This window comes from Pseudorca crassidens, chromosome 16 (genome assembly GCF_039906515.1).
Source record: "Pseudorca crassidens isolate mPseCra1 chromosome 16, mPseCra1.hap1, whole genome shotgun sequence".
Classification (NCBI taxonomy): Eukaryota; Metazoa; Chordata; class Mammalia; order Artiodactyla; family Delphinidae; genus Pseudorca; species Pseudorca crassidens.
Window position 1 is genome coordinate 17,490,287 of NC_090311.1, and position 25,987 is coordinate 17,516,273.

General features: G+C 40.2%; 1 protein-coding gene across 12 annotated transcripts in view; it reads right to left on the reverse strand.

Moving 5' to 3' along the window:
- VTI1A (vesicle transport through interaction with t-SNAREs 1A) overlaps positions 1 to 25,987 on the reverse strand; it is a 365,411-nt gene that overhangs the window by 119,220 nt on the left and 220,204 nt on the right. Inside the window, exon 9 of one of the 12 annotated variants that reach the window (XM_067709407.1) lies at positions 12,161 to 13,253. The exons of the other annotated variants lie outside the window; for them this stretch is intronic. Within the exon in view, the coding sequence (XP_067565508.1) occupies positions 13,163 to 13,253 (91 nt within the window). The 3' untranslated portion in view covers positions 12,161 to 13,162. Of the gene's footprint in view, positions 1 to 12,160; positions 13,254 to 25,987 lie in introns of those variants that run through there. 12 annotated transcript variants of the gene reach the window in all.

A 25,987-nucleotide genomic window follows, 5' to 3' on the forward strand; every position in this document is an offset into this window, starting at 1 on the left:
GGGACAGCTCCGGTAGAGATTATGGAGTTCAGTTCCTGTATCCTGGGTGCCATTCGGGGTAAGACTGCAGCAGTGAGCAGTCCCTGGAGAGTCCGGTTGGTCTCTTCTGCTGCTCTGTAGCATCCAAAAGAGCTTCACTGGCTTTCCTAAGGACACTATACACTGCTCTAATAAATCTCTTTCTGCTTAAATTAGATAGATGATTCTGTCCTCCTGAATCTAAGAACTCTGATCAAGACAACCATCAGAAAATAGACTCTAATTATCTCATTGCCTCATATGAAGTATCTTCCACATCTCCCCATGTTTGCATCCCTACTGAACCCAGCACTATTTTTTACCAAATAGATACTGAATAAACATTAGTTAAAACACATCACTATAGGGCTTCCCTGGTGGCGCAGTGGTTGAGAGTCCGCCTGCCGATGCAGGGGACACGGGTTTGTGCCCCGGTCCGGGAAGATCCCACATGCCGCGGAGCGGCTGGGCCCGTGAGCCATGGCCGCTGAGCCTGCGCGTCCGGAGCCTGTGCTCCACGCAACGGGAGAGGCCACAACAGTGAGAGGCCCGCGTACTGCAAAAAACCAACCAACCAAACAAACAAAAAACACATCACTATAGCATAGCATTATGCTGGACTACTTTTAACATCATTCAGCTACTTATTAGATCGTGAGACAATGTCTAAATAATGTAGGGAAGACACACCTCAATAAGCAAAGGGTTGAACCATTATAATTTTTAACTGTGTTCATTTATCGAGGTAAAGAAAGCAAGGCATTAAAAACAATAGTCTCAATTTCTCGTCATTTGGAGGGGAACAGAAACAAGTCAAAAGCTGTCTTTTTGAGATATAACAGAGAGACAGACAGTAATGTAAAATCATTATGGTGATTGACAACAAATCTGAATTTGATCACTGTAGAATGACATACTTAAACTTCTATGTCTTGTCAAAAAATAACAGGAAAAAAGAAAATGAAAAAATGGGCCCTTTAATCTTTAAAAATAATAACAGCATGGTGTCATATATATATATATATATATATATATACTATTATCTAAGTATTTGATTACTGACAGCTAGTTTTCTTCATTTTGGAAAAGACTATGTGAAAGGACTTCCCTTTCCTACATTTTATACACAAACTATTTCATTTTCTAAAAGTGGTTAGACAAAGGGTCAGATGATAACTTTAAATATTTAAACTGGTCACTGACAGTCAAGTAGTGAGGAACTTCTCTAGTTTGTTAAATATGGATTGCCTTAGAGGTAACCTTAAGTACATGGCATGGCTTCCTAATGAGTTATTAGTTATGAAACTATGAAGTAATTTAGAATTTTAAATAAGACTGGAAAATAGACTGGGGTATGACAAATTAAAAGCACCATAATTATGCAATATCATGAGATGTATTAGGTAGTCATGCTATGCATACATCAAAAATACATTAATAAAACGAACATATTAATAAAAAGCTAAGTCTGGCCCTTTAAGACCTCAACACTAATTGGAAAGGATTTTGACAGAACACCTTGAATAACTTTCATTATATCAGTTTTGGCAAGCTATTTTTCAGCTACCTAAATGATGATTATTTCTACACTCCACAGTGCATCTATCAAAATCTACGATCTGAAAAATACCATTAGTGAGGATGAGTGAAGTGGCAGTTGTTCAAATGGCACAACCTGAATTTGAATTTATTAGTGTGATGTAGGTGACATATATTGTCCCCTTAAGATATATCACACATTTACATGTTGTACATTAATTATATATGTTATGCGTTATATTCCAAATTCTAGCCCTATTTTTAAGGTCATGCATTCAGATCACTCTAAAAACTCTTCCCAAAGTGGGATGACTTAATGGATTTAATTCTTAAAGAGAAACATTTCATAGCAAGGGCAGATTAACCTCACAATGAAAACAAACACATCCAGTAGTAGATATTATTGGTGAAAAGTGTAAAAGGTAGAATTTTGCCTATAATAGCTTACTCCTGTAACCAAGACACAGATTTATTCATCTTTGTTTTGTTGTTGGGCTTAAAGTCATTGAAAATTCAAAGAACCAGATCACTACTTAGTTTAAAATAAGAAAGGTCTAGCCGAAAAGCAAGTCCAACTAGTTAACACCAGAGAGTACCAAGTGCCTATTATAGGAATATAGTTTATTAAGGTTAAAAAAAACCCAGGCAGCTGTGTGACATATTAATGCCTTTAACTATTCTTGATTTTAATATTGAATTTGGTTCCACTAAAGTTCTCCCCTTGAGGTAAACTGTTACGTGTACCTTTTTCATAGATGGCCATTGGTGCCATGCTTGTTGAAGGATATGATTCTGTAAATACCTAGGCTTTAACTTTCACCAAAATGGAAGCCTTACTCAATAAACAAGCAACTCACCCCAGGTCATGAAGTTAGATATTAGAAAAAGGAGGATATTGCAGCCCAAGTTGACTGTGCCCCCCTGGCCCCACTCAAATTCCCCCAGACAAGGAGGCCTTTACTTCCTGGTTCTTTTAGTTGGGGTCTTGACTCATGGACTTCATATGCTCCCTTTTCCTTTTCTCACTGAGAAGAAAACTCTCATACAGTATATTCATGATCATGCTGCTACGGTATAAATTAAGTTTATGAATGATGTCCTTCACTTATTGCCCCTTTCTCTCACACAGTGATATTTGTAACTCACGAGCTGCAGGATTTCCAAAGCTGAGTGATTTGTAATGTAATACTTCTAGAATCTCCAGAGTAATTTCAGCATTAGTTACAAATAAAAGTTGGCTCTCTGCAACTCTTAACCTTGGGAACATGAACCTTTAAGACTTGGAGATCAAATACCAACATTCCCCTAGGACTGCTGTACACATCTGCATTTCTGGACATAGGACTTTTTTTGTTCCTAATCAAGTATAATCTCACTTCATAACTTCTACTTTTGGCTCAGTGCTACCTAGATTTCCAGGCAAGCAAAAAAAATGAGGGCTGAGGATTTTGTGCTTAGAGGTTTGGAAATTTGGCAAATGTTACATTAAAATGCAAGTATTTGATCTTGAACCTCAACAGAGTGAAATTCAGTTAAAACACAAAGAAACCAAAGCAAGGCTTTATGTATTCCAAATCTGCACCTGTATTTTGATGTTGCCAGGTATTTGTACTAAGAATTCTGTGTACAGGGCAAAAGGGAATGAAGAGCCTCCCAAATTTTCCTCTGGGATCTTCCAGCCATTTGCAGTAATCACTAATTCTTGCTTACATCTATGAGTCAGGCATCCAAGTGTTGCTATTCCTGGCTGGTCCTGTTCTGTGTTTAAATGGTCTGATTGTTAGTCTTTGCATCTGCGTCCAAACCAATCTCACATGGAAAGTTAGTTCAAGGATTCCAGTCACCTTTAAGTTATCCTTAAAGACAGCTAAGAAGATAGCTTGAGTTATTAATAACAATTATGAAAACTGCCCTTCCAACTCACCAAACTCAAGGGTGTCATTCTTCATACAATTTCCTAAATATTGACCTTCTAGGATCCAGTCAATGAAGTAGAGCTTATTTTCAAATAACTTAATTTAATATCCATTAACACTCTCTGGGACCTGAAAGCCACGGAATTTAAATGATTCTTATATTCAGATAATTATGAGAACAGGTTACTTGTAAAAGAACATTTCCATGAAGATTTAGCCAGGCAGCACACTTTATAGATCTGAATTTCATCAAGGTGGGGGAACAGACTAAATGTGGATTTAATTTACAAATGCTTTCATACAACACCCATAACTTTTATTTCTTGTCATGTTATCCATTCTATAATGTTTTTAAAAAAAAGAAACAATCACACAGCAGCATAACCAGGAATTATTAGGGGAAGACTATACTTCATCCAAAATTGACTTATACAATAGCTGTAGTTTGTCTATGAACTCATTTATTGTTATTGGTTGAGAGCCAATATGAGTAATGGATAAAAAGCATGGGTTTTATTTGGAATCAGGCTTGCTCTAGTTCTGTTACTTATTAGTTCTTTGACTCTGGGTATGTTCATTATGCTTTTTAGGCCTTAGTTTCCTCATCTGTCAAACTGGTTACTGTAAAGATTAAGAGAGACAATTTACTAAAAAGTGCCTAGTATAGGCTGGCTTATAACTATTTCTCAGTAAATGGAAGTTACTTTTCATGTGTCAGTATCTTTCCTCCTCTGCAAGCTCTTTGATGGAAAGAGCCATTTCTGGTACTTCCTTGTACATGTAACAGGACTTAGTCTTGTAACATGGTAGGAAAAACACTGCCTTTAGATGTCAGGGGACCAGCCGTCAAGCTCACTACCTGCTGGCTATGCAATTTCTGGCAGGGTTCTTAAGATGTCTGTTCTTAGTTTGCCTCTCTCTGGAATGGGGATATGTTTACATCCCTCTCAATGTTCTGGTAGTAACGTAGAAAGATATGGATAAAACAAATTTTACAAACTGTAGAGCACAGCTTAGATTTAGGTTACTGTCACTCTTTTATTCTACTTGAATTAAGAGTAATTAGTAATTTTTTGAGCACTTACTATGAGCTGGATGGACACAGTGATTTGTAAGTGTTGTATCATTTAATCCTTACAACAACTCAAGAAAGTAGGTACTGTCATTATTCCCATTTTTCAGATGAGGAAACCTAAGCTGACTCAAACTCAAGCAGTCTGGCTCAGAAGCCCACACTCCAAACCACTGTTACATATAGAATCCTATAATTTTAGGAGGAAGAGACAACCTTTTATGAATCCACCAATGGCAGGTCTAGGGGGTCAGAGTGACGAGGAGGCAGTCACCTCGCCTAAGAGGATGGCAGACGCCACAAACAAAAAGGAGAGAGGATCCAAGCAATCAGACGCATGTAAGCAAGGCGAGGCCACAGTTTCTCTATTTATATTCAGATTTCTGCAACACAAATACCCCATTCCTGTACGTATATTTTCAGCTCCGCTGAAACTGCCAAGTAAGATGTAAGAGAAAAACACTCAGGTAAATTCTACATCTGGCCACGAGGAAGACTTCAGAGTGCAGGGTAGTTTGGGAAAATACAAGTAGACTGGCCAGGGCAAAAACAATACTTTGTGACACGTCACACGCTTGGGCTGAAATATTCGAAAAGGCCACCACTTGGGGGTGTGCTAGACACGAAGGACCATGGCAGTGGTTACCTCCATGAGGAATTCTCTTCTCTAGAGAGACTGAAGGCACGCAATAGTAGACGTCATCTTGTAGAAAGAGCTGTGACTTTACCGGGCACCAGTCTTTGGCTGAAGGCTACGAACCAATGAAACTTTAGAACATGAGACCTAAGACAATACTCTGCCTGTGTTCAACAGTGAGAGCTCAGAGAGTGTCAAAGCATGTGTTTAAGCATATGTGAACAAAGGGCGTAAAGATGTGTGAGACGGGTGTTAAAACATCAGTTCAAACATGTGTTTAACCATGTGTGAGCAAAAGGGTGTTGAGCCATGTGGTAAAGCAAGTGGTAGAGCATATTCGATTACAAATGTTTCTCATTTGGGAGCTTAAATTATTTTCTGCCTAATCCAGTGTTGCTAAGCAATAGTTCTGTGTTGTCTTAACGGAACACAATAAATTATTAAACTTAAAAAAAAATTGAAGTTAGAATTCTTTTTTCCCATCTTGGTTTCATCACGAAGAATTTACATCTGTAGTTTTCAATAAACATAGTGGTGTTCTGCTAGTGTAAGCAAAAACCAGGGTAAGGTTCCCTAGGCAGGAAGGCAACAGTCAGATTAGGGTAAGGCACACTCTGTGTGCTGAGCCAGTATACAGTGTTTGGTAGATCCAGTGGCATATTAGACTAATCTCAAGGTTTGATAAACCACATAGTCACTGACTGGGGGTGACTACCCATCTAGGGCACCATGCCACAGCTAGGATTCTGTTTTTTTATTTTCAATTTTTAAATATCTCGAACACTGCTCTTGAGAGTAGGAATTCTGACAGTTCTTACTGACAGTAAAATGTGATAGACACCAGCTTTAAGGTTTCTCTGACGTTATTTGCTAAATATATTAGCTTATGTATCTTCAATGCTGCTGGAAGCTTCCCTTCCAAAGCAAATGAGTCCTCTTATGTTAAAATGGGAATACACAACCCTGGATGTTATTTTAAAAAGAATGAAAGTAGACAAAAATCAGAGTGTACTAGAGATACCTTTCTGCAGGGTAAAGAAAGAGAGTTTAAAACAGATATACATATACTAATACAGGTAAAAAAAATTCAGGTTAGCTATTTTATTTTCTTGTTAGGAAACAAAGCGATAAACAAACTAAACCAGTAAACCTGTTTAAGCCCACTAATTTCTCCGTTGGGAGTGGATATATCATCAAATATTCTTCCTTTAAAAAAAAGAGCAAAAGACAAAAGATCTGCAGGCTTGTGTTTAAATTCCATTTCCTAAGCAGTACTAATTAATATGGCTCTTTCTGTTAACTGTAGAGTGATTTGTGTGTAAATGCTATCTGATTTTACCTAAGAAAATATTTTTGATCATTCTGAATAAAGAAAAATAGATATAGCCATTAGAATCAAAATGTTGCCTTCCCAATCACCTTTTGCCTCGAGATCATGGAATGTTTTACTGAAACAAAAACTGGCAAGAGAGAACCAAACAATTAAAGCTAGTGTCTTCTGTCAGCCACCCTTGTAGCAGAGGTCGAAGAATTTTTGAATACTTCTCTCTTCCCGTTCACTGTGTCACTTAATGATTTGTTCATGCGGTTCAGTACAAACTCAAGAAAATACAATTCCTCAGCAGAAAAAAGCACGGTCTGTGGTGCTGTGACCTGACTCTCTGCTTAAACAAATTCCAGAGTGCGCACGGACAGAGCGATGATGATTATTTTTCCTTCTTGGAGACTTAGCACAAATTAAGAAAACTGAGAAAATAGAATCTGACCAAGGAAATGATGGAGGAAGGTTGTGCAGAGGCTTTCTTAGTTTATGGTTAACAGTTTTATTTTTATTTCATTTTATTTTTTATCTTTTGGCCTCGCTGTGAGGCATGTGGAATCTGAGTTCCCTGACCAGGGATCGAACCCAAGCCCCCCTGTAGTGGAAGCTCGGAGTCTTAACCACCGGACCACTGGGGAAGTCCCAGTAGTTTCATTTTTGACCAAAACAAATATACTGATGAGCAAATTCATTTCAACAATCCCATGTTTCTTCATTATTAAGGTGTTTTATTTTCAATAGTGTAAAACAGAGAATGCAAACCACTTATTTTCTGTCAATACTGAACACACCCTGATATCTGAAGCTATTTCACTGAGGTTAGTCTCCAAATGCATGTAAATCAGGCTCAGGAAAAATATCTGTACTACAGAAATGCTAAAACATCCCTAAATCTCATGGGTTGGAGGAAAAGACTACGGAGGGCTGTGCTTTTGGGTCCTCAGAACCAGCTGCAACTGTTATTGAAGGCCCCCAGCCTCTAGTCAAATAAGCAATAAACATACCCCACTTTATAGAAAATAGAAGAAGATAAACAGCCCTTATGGAGATACTGACCTTGAGATAATACTTCTGAATTTGAGATAATCTGAATTTCCCTAGATGTGCTCATTTGAATACACATAATCATTTTCCTTAACTTACACTTTTCTCTAGACATGAAATACTCAATAAACAGAACTCACTAGAGGCAAGTAAAGGGAATAGGCTCTTTCTGTACAAATTCCTCCCTAGAGCACTTTGTACAATGTTAAGTAGAGTAATATAGTACTCAACGAATCTTGCATAACACTTTGTACTTCTAATCAAACTTTTCAGAAGGCAGCAAAAATGATCAGAAACATAATTTTAGCCTCTCCTGCTTTCTATTTGAGTGAGCATCGTTAAGCTCAGTGGACGGGTCATGTGTGTAGTGAAAGGGCTCCCAGAGGAGTAAGTTTTCCCAACTTCACAACCGTGGGCGTTTCACTCCAGGGCTGTGGGTAAGGTGACACGCTTGCCCAGTGGGCACACAATGCATCCTCAGTGTTCTTCCCCTCTGCCTCAAGCTCCGTGCCTTTCCTGGAATAAGCCTGCCAAAGATTCTAAACAGTGTAGGGAGGAACTGTCCAGAATAAACTGGCACCATATTTGCAAATGTGTGTTTAAAGTAAAGCTAGAGAAAGTTTGCAATGTCCCAAATCGAGCCTGGCAATTGCTCCTGAGGTTAGTACCACTTCCCTTTTTATGAACAAAACAACCTTAGCAATTGTGGGAAATAAGCAAAACCAATGCAAATAAACCAACAAGATAGTTTACCTTTTTCACCTTAAACATTTAAAAAGTATATTTTTTAAAGGCTTAAGAAAATTAGATGTTTTTAATATAAGTACTTATGCCCCTTTTCTTCTACTCAATATGTATATAACTAATGCTTACAGAATCAATCAACCCCCAAATTAGACATCTTGAACTTTTAAAAGGCTTTATGTAATTAAATGCTAATGCTTCAATCTGACATTATATCAGTAAATACCATGGAGAAAAGTTCAAGGTAGGTACTACGCTAAGATAAATATTTCTCTAAGTCCCAACTTTTCATTTCTGGAGACCAATGGAGAGACAGACCTCAAAAACATTTCATGTGTTACATTTCCTACGTAACTGCAATCAGTGGAACATTAATTTATAAGTTTTAGTCAACTGATCTACTTTGGAACATTTGCTTTCGGAGATTAAGACTGATTATTTTTTAAAGATTGAATCATCAAATTTTGTTTAAAGGAGGTTAAAAGTAAAAGCTTGCTCAAAATAATGAGACTAATCCTGACATCTACAGGCATGCTTCCAGACATTAGAAAGTTTTACTCTAAAATGTGTTTCCTTCCAGATCTTTAAAATGCAGGGGGTTAAGTCGGCAAGGTTTATTATAACCCAAAATGTCGTGGCTCACCTGTTCTTTTGTTTGCTCATTTGTTCTCTTGTTCGTTCATTCACTAATTCATTCATTTATTCATTCAAATACTTCCTGAGTGTCCATTCTGTCCAAGGAACCAGTGAGGCACAGGGGGTCTAAAGCAGAAAGTTTTAGTCCCTGCCGACAAGGAGCATAAAGGCTTTCGGGTGTGACGGAATAAAGCGGACAGGTACGGCACAGAACTGGTAGGATGGGAGTTGGGCTGGGAGGGGATAGCCCACACTAAAATGGGTAAAGCACTTTAACTTTGGAATCAGGGATGCCTAGTTCCTCAGCGGGGCAGAGACTGAAGAGCACACATGATCCCAGGGGGACCCTGCACGAGTACAGAGCCTGCAGGTCACAAGGACCTCCTATGTCTCCAAGGGTGTTACTTAGGAAAGAGTAACATGGTCTTTGAATTCACTTTTTGTCCTTCCTCGGGGAAACTGAGATGATGATTTGATCACTGCTTTTTGCAATCACCATTTTCTACTTGGAAACTCCCTCTTAAAGTTCTCTATATTTTCCTTGAGCCTTGTGCCAGGTAAATTTAAAACCATTTTACACCCCCATCCCTACCCCGTTCCACCTTTAATATTAGGGTAATGAAATGAAAATAGTCATTTAAAAAACTTTTAGGAGGGGCTTCCCTGGTGGCGCGGTGGTTGAGAGTCCGCCTGCCGATGCAGGGGACATGGGTTCGTGCCCGGTCCGGGAGGATCCCACATGCCGCAGAGCGGCTGGGCCCGTGAGCCATGGCCGCTGGGCCTGTGCGTCCGGAGCCTGTGCTCCTCAATGGGAGAGGCCACAACAGTGAGAGGCCCGTGTACCGAAAAAAAAGGAGGTAGAAAAACTGGCATCACTTCACTTCTACATGTTTTGGTGCTTCATTATGTTTTGAGACCATGTCTGAGTGCTTAAGTTCTCAGAGGTTGGAAATCAAAGTGAGAGAAAATTGCAAATATTTCTATTTGCTAATGGTATTTCACTTGTGATAGCAAGAGAAGACATTCATTCATCAAACATTTATTGAATGCATATTATGCACCAGGCACCAGGCTTACTGACATGGTGCTACAAAGATGAAAGCCAGTCCTCCCCTTCAGGGACTCATAGTCTAGTGGGGAGATGGGCAGGAACCCCACAAGTACAGCACGGCGAGGGTTCCCACAGTACTGTGTGCAGACCGCTGGAGGGGCGGGAACTGATTCTAGGCAACACAGAGATGATTACTTTTAATTTAAAATATTTGTTAACACCCAACATTATGTTAAAAATATTTAATTATGCATTTACTTTAACATGTGAAAAAAAGCATAACTAACACATTCGAACCATGATTTCATGGATAATACTCTGTGGAATAAAGCTAAAGAATATATTTACATTTAAAACAAAAGTGTGCCAATTTAAAGAAAAACAGCAGTGGAGATATTAGGCAGAGAGGACCAAAAAAAAAAAAATTGTGACGTACTACCCTGATCACTGAAGTTTGGGAAATAACGCAGTTCCATGGGGGTAAGTCAAAAAGGATGCCATTTTACAAAGTTTGGAATCCTTATTGTATGTTCCCTGGACTAAGTTGCCGTGAGGCAACTTATGTTCTAGGAGGGCACAGGCGAGGGAAGGGCACTAATGTGGCCTGGGGGATTCAGAGGGGTTTCCAGAAAGAGGAGGCTTAAAAACCACAAGTTGTGCTGGAAAGCAGTACACTTATTAGGACCCTTCATTTGTAGAACTGTTGCATCTTAAACTTGCATGGGACCTAGAAATCACGTTATGTTATCTGTAATTAACTTTAAAATACTTCCATATATATAGTGTGACATATATGTGTGCATTGGTCTTAATCCATACCATAGGGCAGTGATTTTATGACTGAAGTGGCCTAACGGGAATAACTGTTTAGTTCACATCTAAAAGACGAATGAAATGCCATATTCCAGAAGCAGCTACTAAAGTGTGGTGGCTATCTTTATCTTGTTAATTAGTTACTCTTAATTAGCATAACAAGAATCATTAATGAGGACATCAGAAATGGTACTGAAGCTATGCGACAGGCTAGAAACATTGTCATCAGCACTCCCAGCCTGCGTGGGAAGGGTATCTGCTTCTAGTGACCCCAACTGCCTATTTCCCCTGGATTGGAGCCCTCGACTCAGGATTCTGACTCAGTCCTGTGTCTATCTACTTAAAGGAGGAGTCTGTCACCTGACTTTGACTAGAAGGTTAGCCAACTCCTCTTTCTAGAATATTCTCACATCAAACTCGAGGGAACTTTTCCTGCGAGTTGCTGTCAATGCACTCTCCTATCAGGACAGAGGACAGGAGCTTCGTGGGCCCACAGGACAGGTGGAGGGCTGTTTCTGTGCCTGCTCGCACATGTTTCTAGGTGTGGTAGAGTTCCATCTGAAATTTGCCTTCAACATATTACTTGGGAAGCAGGTATAGACCTCCACCACCTCCAAGGCATCTGTCTCCAACTGCAGCCACGATCTACCCAGAAGAAACTGGTAATTCTGAAAGGCCAAATTTGCTGGGCAGATCTTAGCTAAACTAGCTCTCACAGAGAGGTTAAGTGATTTGCCCAAGATCACACAGCTACTTGGTGGCAGAACTGAGTTTAGAATGTAGTGCTTCTTGTTACTATCTCCCCAGGCAACCAATGATTCTCGACCAGGTTTACTCATCCCAATTATCTGCAGAACTTTATAACAATGCACAAGCTCAGGTCCAGCTTAGCAGATTGTGATTCTGGAGGAGAGCTGTGGTAGGGACCCAGGTATCTATGTTTTTTAAAATCTTGCACAGGTGCCTCTGATATACACACATAATTGAGAATCAGTAGACTAGACCATGATACTAACAAGTACCATCTGCTGTACATTTTCTCTGGGCCTGGCCCTGTGCTAGGTGCTTGACATGCTCTGTATTATTTCATTTTTACCATAAACCACTGAATAAGGTATCTGCAACATTTTACAGGTGAAGAAACTCATGCTGAGAGAAGTTAATCAACCTGTCCAAAGTGACAGCCTATGGATAGCAAGACTGAGATTCCAACCCAGTTTTGCCTTTCTCTATAAATCTGCTCTTGGTCATGAACCCCTGCTACATACCATGGGACAGGATGCTGCTCAGAATTTCTAAGGCAGGGGTCACGAACTACAGGGGAGAGGTGGACAATGTAAATGATCAAAATGAGTCAAATAGTAACTGGAGGGAGCTGGAGACCATGTGCCCCTCTGAGAGGTTTTGAGTTTTAACTGCTGGCAGCTACTTTGAATGTTTTAAGAGTAACTCTGCAGAGCAACTGGAACTCTCATATATTGCTAGGGGAATGCAAAATGGTTTAGCCACTTTGGAACCAGTTTGGCAGGTCCTTATAAAACTAAACATATACAAACCATAAGAGCCAGCAATCTTACCCCTAGATATTTACTCAAGAGAAATGAAAACCTACGAAAAGATGTGTGCACAAATGTTCATAGCACCATTACCTGTAATAGCTCTAAACTGGAAGCAACCTACATGTTCATAAAACTGGTGAATGATAAATTGTAGCGTATCTTACTATGAAATATGACTCAGCAATTAAAAGGAATGAAATACTAATACACACAACAAGATGGACGAATTTCAAAATCTCTATGTTCAGTGAAAGAAGTCCTACACAAAAGACCATGTGCTGTATAATTCCATTTACATGAAATTCTAGAAAAGGCAAAACTAATAGCAGAAAGAAGATCACTGTGTGTCTGGGACAGGGATGGAGGAGGGGAACGAGTGCAAAGGGACTGCAGGAAACTTTTTAGACAGAGAACTGGTCTCTGTCCTGATGTGTTGTGGTGGTTATGTCATTGCATCCATGACCAAAATTCAACAAATCTACATTTAAAATGTGTGAATTTTATTATATGTAAATAATATCTCAATTTTAAAAACAAACTAAAACTGTGCAGACTGGAAAAAAAAAAAGTACTGCAAGCCGCTTATGGCCCCCAGAGTTCCAGTTTCAACCTCTGGTCTCAGTAGAGAGGTTCCATTTTAGCTGCCCCAGAGGAAATACAAAAGATGACAAGTCATCCATCATCCTGGGCTCGGGAAAAATGGGGAAGTTTGTGTTCATCCCCCTTCTTCCATCACTCTCCTCCTTCCTCAGGTACAAAATGCTCCCATGCTGCCCCCTGGCTGTTCAGTGCCTCCTGCCACGGCACCCAGATCACGCCTCATTCTTCTGAAGCGGCTCCAACACCATCCTTGCGGTCAGCCGTCCTCTCAGCCTCCTGTATTCTAGGCCATCCCTCAGAGCTCTGTGCAAGGCGGGGAAAAACTTCACCCGGTTAACACATCACCAAGCAGGTGCCATGACTGATGCTGATTAAATGATCAAGTACTGCCATTTGACAAAGACAATGCGCGAAGCCTTAATCCAAGTTCAATTATTGCCTTTCAGTCTATTAGGGAATACTTGGGGGGAAATACGGCTATTTCTGGAACCCACCACATGGATCTCCTCCACAGGGTGACCTGCCTGCTTTGTTTATACATACACTTTGTCATCAATATTATCATGAAACACCTTAAAATTAATACATGCAAGGGATCTGTGTGGATAGCATACAACGGTACACATACGTCTCAGCACCCAAATATCAAAACTCAGTGCTCTTAACCATTAGGCGGTGGAAGCCTGAGACACATGAGAGTCAGTCCTTCAATTTGCTAGAAAACTAATGAATGCCAACCACATGCTGCTTGGCTTTCCTGAACCTCTATCAACGCCATAATAACTTGATTAAAAAAGAAAAGACTAAATACAATATCAAATCCACCGTGTACAGTAATGCAAGCTATCATGTTAAGTTAAAAAGGCAAAGGCAGAACTTGAAATTGTACTAAAGGCACATAAATAAAAATTCAACATTTAAAGACAGAAAAAATGAGGACAAGATCACTGTAGGTGTGTTATGAGTAATTTCTTTTCTTTTAAAAAATGTTCCCTTTTGCTCTGTCAACAAACACTATTTGTGTAATAAATATGAATCAGAAATCACACAGACTGGATCACCAGGCAGGACGTTGTGCTTACCTGTCACCCACCCACCAGTTACCATCTGTGTTGGCTCCCCTCACTTCCTTCTCCTTACAGATCTGAAAGCCCATGGGATTTGGCAGTACCCTGCCAGGTACCTGAAATTATTTCATCAACGCTTTAGTCATGCTGCTGAGGACAGCCACTCCTTCCAAAGCTGTCCACTAAGCATTTGTATTTGCAAATGGAAATAAAGCCAGAGAACTTGATTAACAAGGCAGGTGTGTACCTAGAAAGCACCCCAGTGCTGAGAGGGAACTTTCATTCAAGAAACTTTTAGAAAGTGTTATCTTGACAAGGCACATGGTTAATACATTTTTTTCCCCCAAAGCAAAACTGGGTTAAAAATTTCAGGTCCTATGAAAGCAAAATGTTGGAAAAAAAAAAAAACAAGGAGGTAGTAGTAGGCTAGGCCCAGGTCAGTTTCAGTCAATGTTGTGGAGTGTGATTCTAGGCCACCCAGGCTCTCTGATTGGTGGCCTCCTAAAATCATCCAGGATCTAGCTCCCCTCCTCCCCCATACCAACCTATCCTCAGATTATGTCACATGCAGCAGAGCTGAGACAACAGGTTATAGAGAGTCCGCACAGCATCTGAAGAGACAGCAAAGTCTAATGATTAAGAGGACAAACTCTAAAGGAAACATTCTGGGCAATGGCTCAGTGATACTTTTGATGGCATGGTGCCCCGAAAGAAAAATCCCACCTTTTGGTGGAGGTCTATTCTGCCTACACACATAGCCACTTGTACTTGTAACACCTTTCAGGATCCTTAGAAAAACACCGTGAAACCGGTGATGTTCAAGAGGAAATAAGAACTTGCAAAAAGAAACACAGCAACGGCCTACCTGAAAACAATGAAAGAACTTGGTCCTTTAATAAGGTTCATTCTGCCCAGAGTACATAGTAGGTGCTCAATAAAAGAATAATAATGACAAGAAAAAGTACACCCTAGATTTTCAGGCCTCTATCACTCAGTCAAGCTTTTGTCTCTCCAGTGGCGGGTAAAGCTGGGAGGGAGATGACAGTTGTGCATAACTGCAAGTGTGCTGTGAGCTGACCCAATCTACTGTTAGAATGGGAGCCTCAGAAAACGAAAGGCAAAAATCGCAGAGTTGACGACAAACAGCTGATCTGAATTATCTGCTATGCCTGCCTTGAAAGATGCTACTTCCCTCTTGTTTGTGCTGCTTTCTTGGTATGGAATCTCTTAACTTTGCCTGGGTAAATCTCACCCCTCTTTCAAGGGCCACTACAAATGCTGTGTCATCCATGAAACTCATCCTGATTCCTCCAAGCTGGCAATAGTCTCCACTCCAAACTGTGCATGAGGTTTCTGATCACCATCCATTTGAGGTGGTGCTTCTTCTGCAAGAAGAGTCATTGGCAAGAGTCATCCTCCATCCTTATATACCCAGCAAAGTTCCTTGCACGTATTTGTGGAGTGAATTACCATTTTCCTAATAAATGCTTCCAGGATAGGAGCAATAATAGGGGAAGCTGGTTCCTGTTGGTAAGTCATTGTTATTGTTGGAGAGTAGACTTTCTCCCAGGAGGGACAGAGAAGGGAAATGGGGAGTACGGAAATGTAAGGATGCCTGGCCTACAGGAGATGGGCTTGTATGAGGCTGTCATGATGTGAAGCACAGGCAGACACGCCTCGTTTTCCAGATGTACCAGTAGACTCCATCAATGAACACAGATGCCACGGCTGGCCCTGCCAGGCAGTATTTGGAACGACGCCCTAAATCCAGCCTCACTATGTAACTTAGAGGGACACTTAAACCTCAAAGAAGATTCATCTAAAGAAACTGGCACATGGGATTTCATTTTCCCTAAGGCTTCCATGCTTGGTGTCAGTGAGTAATCAATAATTAAACAGTAACAGTTAAAACAAGACCACCCAGGCATAACAGGCTCAAGGGTTGAGCTAGAGAAATGGTGTATATGGTCCCCTTATGTAGGGCAATTTTAAAGATCACCCACAGTTTCCGGTTTAAAATGGCGCCTGCTTGATGGCTCCTGATGCTGCATCTATCAAAGTGACCATTAAATTGGAATGAAAAAATAAAAGATGACGATAGTTTACGACACCAAATTGCCAGAACCTGGAAGGATTTTCTACGGCTACAAAAAATGAATTGGGCAGAGAAATGTAAAGCAGTAGCCCACCTCTCACAGAGTCTGCTACTAGGTAGATGTGAGTTCTGTTACAACTAGAAACCAGGTATCTGTCTCTCTTATGAGTGGATGCTGCCACTTAGGAGGCATGTGGACTGCTGTAGTCATTCCTCCTTTTCCACACTCCTCATCTTATTTCTTTTCTATAGCCCATAAGAAATGACAGTTCCCAGGAAAACAATAAATCAATACTGGGTAGTGATAGGCAAGGAAGGTATGGTGAATCCCGGGAAGTGTGGCCTTCATAAGTAAAGTGTGTTTGCATGCAGTGGTGGAAGGTAAACATGTGAAGGAGATGACAGTTGTACACACAAGGGTTGGACATTTTTCGTGCCAGAGTCAAGGAGTGGGGGAAGGAAGAAGCCCCATTTCCTTCCCATGAAGACAGTCTGGAGACAGAGGGCTATCTCTCGACAGAGTTGATCATATAAAGTTGCCATCCATTTGCAGATCCAAGAAGAGGTTTTAAAAACTAACCAAACCAAATAAAAATGCAAAACAATATGAAGACAGTGGCAAAAAAGATCCTATAGAACAAAGAAAAGGAAATGACATCCTAAAGCTTCAGAGGAAGAACGCAATTCTGAAAATTATGTGATAAAGAAACCTATACATGTTTTTGAAGTTTGTTTGGCATTTTCAATAAAAACAGTAAGAGAGAATAGCCTTTATCAAGTGAAGGGCAGAAAACTGTAAAGTGAAACCTGTGATATTTAAAAAAGATAAAAGGGTAGAAGATGAAGTGATGGGTGAGATAAAGAAGAGATTTCATAGAACCAGCAGTGGAATTAATATTTACAGAGAAAAATACTGGAATGAAATATGCTACCTTTCACCAGTGTGATTTTGGTGCTACCTTTCGTCAGTGTGATTATGGATTACTTTCTTCCTGTTTCTTTTTTTTGCGGTACGCGGGCCTCTCACTGTTGTGGCCTCTCCCATTGCGGAGCACAGGCTCCAGATGCGCAGGCTCAGTGGCCATGGCTCACGGGCCCAGCCGCTCCGCGGCATGTGGGATCTTCCCGGACCGGGGCACGGACCCGTGTCCCCTGCATCGGCAGGCGGACTCTCAACCACTGCGCCACCAGGGAAGCCCTCTTCCTGTTTCTTGATACTTGTTTCTCTTCTTTCTTTCTTCTTTTTCTTTACAAAATAAGAGGTTTGTTAAAACTTTCATTAAATTTTTAACTAGGAAAAATATAATCATGAAGATGTGGAAATTGAGAAATACATTTAAGATACAATATTAAGTGAGAAGAGCAATATACATGGATCATGACGGAAAGACTAGAGGGAAATACTTGTATCAACAGAGTAGCTTGTTTCTAGGAAGAGGGATTAAAAACAACTTTTTTCTTTTAAAGTTTTTCTTTAATATTTCTATTTTATGTTTTATAGCAAAAGTTGATTTGAAAAGAATGACCCCCAAATAAAATGTTAGTCATATCCTCAATGTGGTGGCATTACAGAAAAAAAAAAAAAATCTTTCTGATGCCAGCAAGTACTTTCAATGCACAGTTTCCCAAAGACTATTTAGGTTCATTTTCATGTTCCAACCAATTACTATTACTACAATTTAGGCTAAGTCCCTGGAGGGCAGGGCCTTTTTCTCTCTTATACTCTATGCCTAGCACTTAGCCTAGTGTTTAGAAAATTGCAAGTGCTCATGAAATATATGGTGAATGAACAAATGAATAACAGAAGGAAAGACTACTCCATCTTATATAGGTACAGCCATGGGTAAAAAGATTATTTGCATTCATTCAGTTTTTATGGCATCTCCAATGTTAAAAACTGCAAGGATGCTTTGCTTCCAGAATTCTCATCATTCATCATAGATTACATGCTCCATGGAAATCCAGTTGGAGCCAAAACCTGGTACCATATTTTTATTTCTCTTTTTCCATTTCAAAAGAAAAAGCTGTAGTTAATTCTAATTTTCCTGCGGGCAGAGGGAAAGGGAACTTTTTATGTGTGTGAAAGAATAGCACACCCCCAGCCACCTGAGGACAGTTCCTCCCAGGAACACCTGTTTGCTCCAATTGAAGCTTGTCCAAATGGAGTCCTGGGGATCAGGAGCTTGCTCTTCAAATGTCCCACCGTTCTACAATATTTATTCCCCACCTGTCTGATGGCCATGATAGCTTGGGAATGCTCCAGCCAGGGAAAGCTGTTTCTTGGCCCTGACATGGCAAAGCTAACAGCAGCTAATGTTCACCTAGAATCTGGTCTGAATCCAGTTGCCCCAGAGTTAAAAAAAAAATGCCTCTTTTTTCCTTTTCAGTCTACCAGCCTCAGCAAAAATTCTTAAGGAGGGGGAGGTAAATAATTTTTCGTCCTCAGACCAATATGCTGCAAAAGTCAGTTATACCTTTCACTCTGCCTCTTAAATCTGATTTCTGGGTTTTGCACTCCTAGTCGTATTAAATAGTTGCCCAATACTAAAAATGAGGATTGGTAAATTAATTTCTCCAGCATGAGAATTATCAAAATCCAGGAGGTAAAAATGCAATAAAAACGATCTTAAACACATAATTTAACATGCAATTCCGGGAAGGAAAAAGATGCCCACATTAAACTCCAACTGTAATAGTGAAATAATGTTTTATTTAAAAATTCTAGCCGTAAGAAAACTGTACATTTGAAAAGCTTACGTAAAGCCTTATAAAATAGGAGACCTTTTATCTCCTCTAGATCCATGAGCCAGAAAATACTTTATCTATGCAATTTCAAGGCACATAAAAACCCCAGTGAATAAATAAAATGTTCTTGTTTTCTTTATACAGAAGCTTTAAAAATTATCCATATAAATAGCTTGGCCTTGAACAGATTAAAAGACCTAAAGGCTATGGCTTCAGATCACTTATACAGAACAGAAAATGAATGCTTTTCTTTATTGGCTGGGCAAGTTTGCTACTAACTAAACCTCTATAAACACATTTGATGACAAAGATTTAACTGGAATATACGAAAAAATTCAGTGTTTTAAAGTGATACACTTATCAACTAATTAACGTGCCACAATACAATAGTTCACGTACTTTGCCAACATTCTTTGCGTCTATTCACGAATCGCACATATAGAAGGTATAGTTAATATGCAGTATAATTTCAAAGACTATAAAATTTTATAAATACATAATTTTAGTCAAGGGTATGAAAGTTCTCAGTATCTTTCTAAAATTGGGGTAAATAAAATGTGTGAAAAGGTTTTTCATATTTGTTTATAATTAGAACTACTGAGGTGACTTCAAGCCTTTCTTACTTATTTGAAGAAAATCTTAAACTCCACTGCAATTAAAAAAAAATTATCAAGAAGACTTTGGATCATATTTACTTTATAAGCAGATGCAGTTACAAGTTGTTAACTTCCTATATACCCTCAACACAGTTGTGGCCAAACAGATGTTTCTAACACATCCTCCTGCCCCCAATTCAAATTCTGCTGCTGGAAGTTATTACCTTGAGGCTGCCATAAAAAGGGAAGCGGCGTTACCCCACGTGTGGCTTAAGAATCAGGCAGTAACTTTTAGGCCAGGTACCTGCCATCTCCTCTATAAAGTCTTACCTGACCGTGGGCCCCAGGGATTTCTTCTTCTTGTCCCCCACTTACCATTTTATCTCTCACTGACTGTACAGCACAAGTTACTATGTATTGTTGTTTCTTAAAAATATTAAGGTACCTAGGAGTAAAGTTTTGAGTTTGTTGAATCTCTGATGACTAACGGATTCCCTTTGACACAGTAAACATTAAATATTTGCTGTTGAAGAAGATGCTGCTGAGGATATTGCTGTTAAGAGGCTGCTAAAAACATGGTTTCTGAGGCTAATACCAGGGTATTGGTCCAACTTTGCTCCATCTTGGTGGAATGACCTTGGGCAAGACTCAACTTTTGTAGGTCTCAATTATCTATAACATAAGGATAATAATGACGATACCAAATCACAGACTTCTTACGAAGGTTACATTAAATGAAATAATATATGTGAATGTGCCTTACAAACTATAAGGCCCTTATATATATTTTACTTGTTCTGACTGTCTCTAAGGAGACTTAATTTTGATAAATGATCTGATTTCCCAAAGAAAGCATCCCTGAAAAGTTTCTTGTAAAACTTTGCAGAAAATTCAAAATAAGTGTTTCTTGTAGACCAATACATTTCAAATAAGCCAGAATATCAAAGTAATTAAGTGGTTTTTAGCTAAGACATGGTACACAGTTTTGTGACAATATCTCGTTTCTCAACTTTTTTGGAGTTGGTTGTGGACTATTTAGAAAATTTTATGGAAAATTCTCAGAATGATGCATATACACACATACACATATATTTTCAGGAAACTCCAGTGGTTCAGAGACTCTGTGAAACCCACCCCAGGATAGGGATCACTGCCTTACGCCCTGAGACAGAGAGCATGGTTTTATGAAAGTCCTTGGGGACCTGATTCAGACACCTTTGACTGATTTGAGAATTGAAAAGCTGATAGGTTTCTTTTTTTTCATCATGAAATCATTAAGATATCAGAAGATGGAGAGTGGCTTTTTCCTATGTAATCTATAATTGTATAAGAAACTATGCTGTTCTTTCATAATTCTAAGCCTCTTCAATGCTCTTTTAAAATTTTTCATAAAATTTACCACTGTTGCATTTTTTCCATTGATATTCATACTTCAGTTCCAAAGTTCTTCACATAATTTTACAAAAGAAGCCACTAACTTTTTAAATAGCAGATTGAGGTTAAAAAAAGAAAACGCCTCCTGTCATTTCAGCTACTACCTTGTCAAAAAATGTTAGAGATAATTAAAAAAAAAGAAAAGAAAACAACCTCAATTACTACTAGTAAGTGGCCAACTTTTGCAGTTTAAGAAATATTTTAATTACATTTCTGGATATTGAACATCTTTCTTTATAAACAGTGTTTTCTTTCTTTTTTGTTTCCATGAATGCAAAGAATTCTTTCTTAATACCTAGATGACAAAAATCTCAAGATGTACACAGTTGTTTCTTATTATGGCTTCCCTGGAAAACATTTCTGGGAAAGCACAATTCCCAGCCACTTACTTTGTTTACAACAGACAAAACTGCTTGTGTGGTATAAATAGGAGTCTGTCCTTAAATGCTGCTGAAAAATAAAATACAGCCATGAAAGGGGAGCTATTTCCTGCCCCCAACGTGGCTTAAAAAAAAACTTAGCTACTTTAGGGACAGCACCAAAGCATAAATAATAATTACCAATTGCCACACAATAAAAGACTAATTTTACAAAAAAAAAAAAAAAAAAGAAAAGAAAAAGAAAGAAAGAAAAAAGTGGCTACATATTCCAGAGATGCCCTCAGAATTTTCAGCATTAGAAGGTCTTCCTATCCTGCAAGATTATGAAACCCCTTTTTGTCCTCCTGCATTTGCGATGTATATCTATAACTCATTCTTGTTTGTGCAGATAAGCCTTGCCTTGTCTCCCTAACTGCACTTTCAAAAGAAGATTCACAGTTGTTTGACTTTTGATCTAGGGAGCAGCTAGCTCGACCACCTGCACTGTGCACGAGCTGTTACTGAGCTCGCTTTGTCCCATCTTATAACACAGTGAGCCTTTTAAAATTGATGTGTGAATACACTAATTTACAATGTGAGCGTTCAAACAAAAAAAATATGGCGGCGGCGGCGGCGGTGGTAGTGGCGGCGGCAGTGGCAGCAGAAGAGGAAGGGGGAGACTGGTGAAGCGGAGAGCCTGGACACTTGCTTTATAAAGTTCAGATACCGTTCACTGCCTCTGGTATTTAATGAAACAGATGGCCAAAGGCCTCCCTCAGCTTACCATGGAGCAGACAGTGGTGTAACGGTGTGAGGGCATGGAACTGTAAAATGTTGTTTGGTGATGGTATATGTTAATAAATAGCCCTTTACAAGGGGGGTCGAGGGCTCCATTACTTGTTTATAAGGAAGGCCTAGGGCTCCCTGCTTCCAGTTAAGAGCTCACGTCTGCATTCAAAGGAAGTGTTGATGGTGAAGGTGACGCGCACCCTTCATATTCTACATTGTGTTAAAGGATGGCATGTTTCCTGGGGAAAAAAGGGAAAATCATAAAAGAAAGGTAATTTGCGAATTAGCTCAAACTGTGGCTCACAACCAAGGAAAATATAAGATGTTTTTCCATTGTGATTAAATAATGGACAGAAATAGTCTGTTATTGTTAAGTTACTTATTTTATCTTTGAAAGAACCTGTTTACATTGCAGTCAAGGGGTTTCAACTAAATTACATCCAAGAACCTAGACAGCAACTTTGAAACTATTCTTAGCCATTCTTCCAAAGACCATTCATTGACCAGGCCCAGGTCGGGGGAGCGTGGCCCTGTGCTAAATTCAACGAGGCTCCTGACCGCCAGCGGCTTACATTCCAGACCTGAGGACCCCTACGACAACTGGTCACTCGGAAACTCCTCATTCCCCTCCAGGCAGGGATCTGACATGAGAACTGTCACCCCCTCCCAGTAACCGGTCTATCAAGGCCTGTCTCAGCAGCATGAAAGGCTATGCTTGACCCCAACTAAAGGTTACTTTCATTTTATCTAACACCGTGGGCCCTCTGACTGTGTCTCCTGCTTTGCTTTCAGGTAGGACATTTTCCACCTGTCTGGATATCTGCATAGGCATTTGTTGACAGTCCATGCTTTGGGGGGAGGAAAGTGATTCCTGGCTTTGTTTTCTCTTTTACTTGGATATCCTCCCCTATTTATTTCAGCTGGTTGCACAATATTGTGGGGAACCATATAAAGTCCCTTGGGGGATGAGGGAGGGGATAAAAAAGATCTAGAAGAAAATAAAGACGTGGTCATTAATAACTAACTACAATGTACACAGTGCAAAGCAGAAGATGTTAGAGTCTTGTGAGAAACACAAACTACCCTGAAGGATCAGAGCAAAGACAGTTTGTTTCTGGCTGGTAGACTGATGAAGGCTTGATGAAGAGAGGGGTAGTTCACCTGAGAGCCAGAGTAGAGATAAAAGTTCACCTGAAACATTCTTACGATAACATCTGTTGTTTTTGCCCACCCAGGATTTAGTCCCCTTTTTAGTAAAAGCCCTGGATTTTTCTGAGGTAACTGCTCTCAGTCCGTGTGTCCATCTGCTACATGAGGTTCCAGGTCTAAAACATGAGATCACAGATTAATGGGGACCGATCCAAAATAGTGGGATGTAGTAAGGGTTTGTTCATTGCTTTCAAGAACCATCCAGAATGGTTGTCTGACTCTCTGTGAGGCTACTGATTCTCTATAGAAGAAGGGTGACAGTCCAGCACGGTAGGAAAAACAGTCTCTGGAGGCAGACCGCTTCTACAGAGCTGGATAATATTTAACAGAAGTTCCTTATTTCTTAAAATGGGAGTAATGGTATCTGCCTTACAGAGATGTCATGAAGATGAAACAAGATAATGTATGCCAAGTGTCTAAAACAGTGACTGCTACCTAGGAGGTATCGGTGAGTGCATGCGTAGCAGTGGTTTTTGTTATTAGAAGATAGAGTGTGGTGTAGAATAACGGCTCCTAAAATTCTGAATTTCCCAGACCAGTAAACTGTGGGGAGAGGGGGGAAGGTGGGAAAACTGATTGCTAATGTTTAGTCCTTCCAAGGATTTCCTTTTCCATTTGCTGTAACAATCAACTATTTTAAGGAAATTGTTGACTATCACAATTATTTTACAGAAGAAATGGAATCATGACAAAGAGAGCAGATAACAGTAACAATTGGCATAATGAAAACTCACTAGTTTGTTTTAACTCTTCTCATTTCACCACTAGTTAGTGAAAACTGACTCTGAGAACCTTTGGTGTAGTGCATTCAAAAGAGATAGCTAGGGCTTCCCTGGTGGCGCAGTGGTTGGGAATCCGCCTGCCAATGCAGGGGACATGGGTTCGAGCCCTGGTCCAGAAAGATCCCACATGCCGCGGAGCAACAAAGCCCGTGCACCACAAATGCTGAGCTGACGCTTTAGAGCCCATGAGCCACAACTACTGAGCCTGCGTGCCACAACTACTGAAGCCCACGTGCCTGGAGCCCATGCTCCGCAACAAGAGAAGCCACCGCAGTGAGAGGCCCGCGCACTGCAACAAAGAGTAGCCCCCACTCATCACAACTAGAGAAAGCCTGTGCACAGCAATGAAGACCCAACGCAGACAAAAATAAATAAATTAAATAAATTAAAGAAGACTGGTTCAAGATGGTGGAGTAGAAGGACGTGCTCTCATTCCGTCTTCCAAGAGCACTGAAATCACAACTAACTGCTGAACAATCATTGACAGGAAGACACTGGAGCTCACCAAAAAAGATACCCCACATCCAAAGACAAAGGAGAAGCCACAATGAGACAGTAGGAGGGGCACAATCACAATAAAATCAAATCCCATAACTGCTGGGTGGGTGACTCACAAACTGGAGAACACTTATAACACAGAAGCCCACCCACTGGAGTGAAGGTTCTGAGCCCCACGTCAGGCTTCCCAACCTGTGGGTCTGGCAATGGGAGTAGGAATTCCTAGAGAATCAGACTTTGAAGGCTAGTGGGATTTGATTGCAGGACTTCGACAGGATTGGGGGAAACAGAGACTCCACTCTTGGAGGGCACACACAAAGTAGTGTGCGCATCGGGACCCAGGGGAAGGAACAGTGACCCCACAGAGACAGAACCAGACCTACCTGCTAGTGTTGGAGGGTCTGCTGCAGAGGTGGGGGGGTGGCTCTGTCTCACAGTGAGGACAAGGACACTGGCAGCAGAAGTTCTGGGAAGTATGCCTTGGTGTGAGCCCTCCCAGAGTCTGCCATTAGTCCCACCTAAGAGTCTGGATAGGCTCTAGTGTTGGGTCACCTCAGGCCAAACAACCAACAGGGAGGGGACCCAGCCCCACCCATCAGTAGACAAGTGGATTAAAGTTTTACTGAGCTCTGCCCACCAGAGCAACAGCCAGCTCTACCCACCACCAGGCCCTCCCATCAGGAAACTTCCACAAGCCTCTTTGATAGCCTCATCCACCAGAGGGCAGACAGCAGAAGCAAGAATAACTACAATCCTGCAGCCTGTGGAACAAAAACCACATTCACAGAAAGATAGACAAGATGAAAAGGTAGAGGGCTATGTACCAGATGAAGGAACAAGATAAAACCCCAGGAAAAACAACTAAATGAAGTGGAGATAGGCAACCTTCCAGAAAAAGAATTCAGAATAATGATAGTGAAGATGACCCAGGACCTCGGAAAAAGAATGGAGGCAAAGATTGAGAAGATGCAAGAAATGTTCAACAAAGATCTAGAAGAATTAAAGAACAAACAAACAGAGATGAACAATACAATAACTGAAATGAAAAACACACTAGAAGGAATCAATAGCAGAATAACTGAGGCAGAAGAACGGATAAGTGACCTGGAAGACAGAATGGTGGAATTCACTGCCACCGAACAGAATAAAGAAAAAAGAATGAAAAGAAATGAAGACAACCTAAGAGACTTCTGGGACAATCTTAAACGCAACAACATTCGCATTATAGGGGTCCCAGTAGGAGAAGAGAGAGAGAAAGGACCCAAGAAAATATTTCAAGAGATTATAATCGAAAACTTCCCTAATGTGGGAAAGGAAATACCCACCCAAGTCCAGGAAGTGCAGAGAGTCCCATACAGAATAAACCCAAGGAGAAACACGCTGAGACACACAGTAATCAAACTGGCAAAAATTAAAGACAAAGAAAAATTATTGAAAGCAGCAAGGGAAAAATGACATATAAC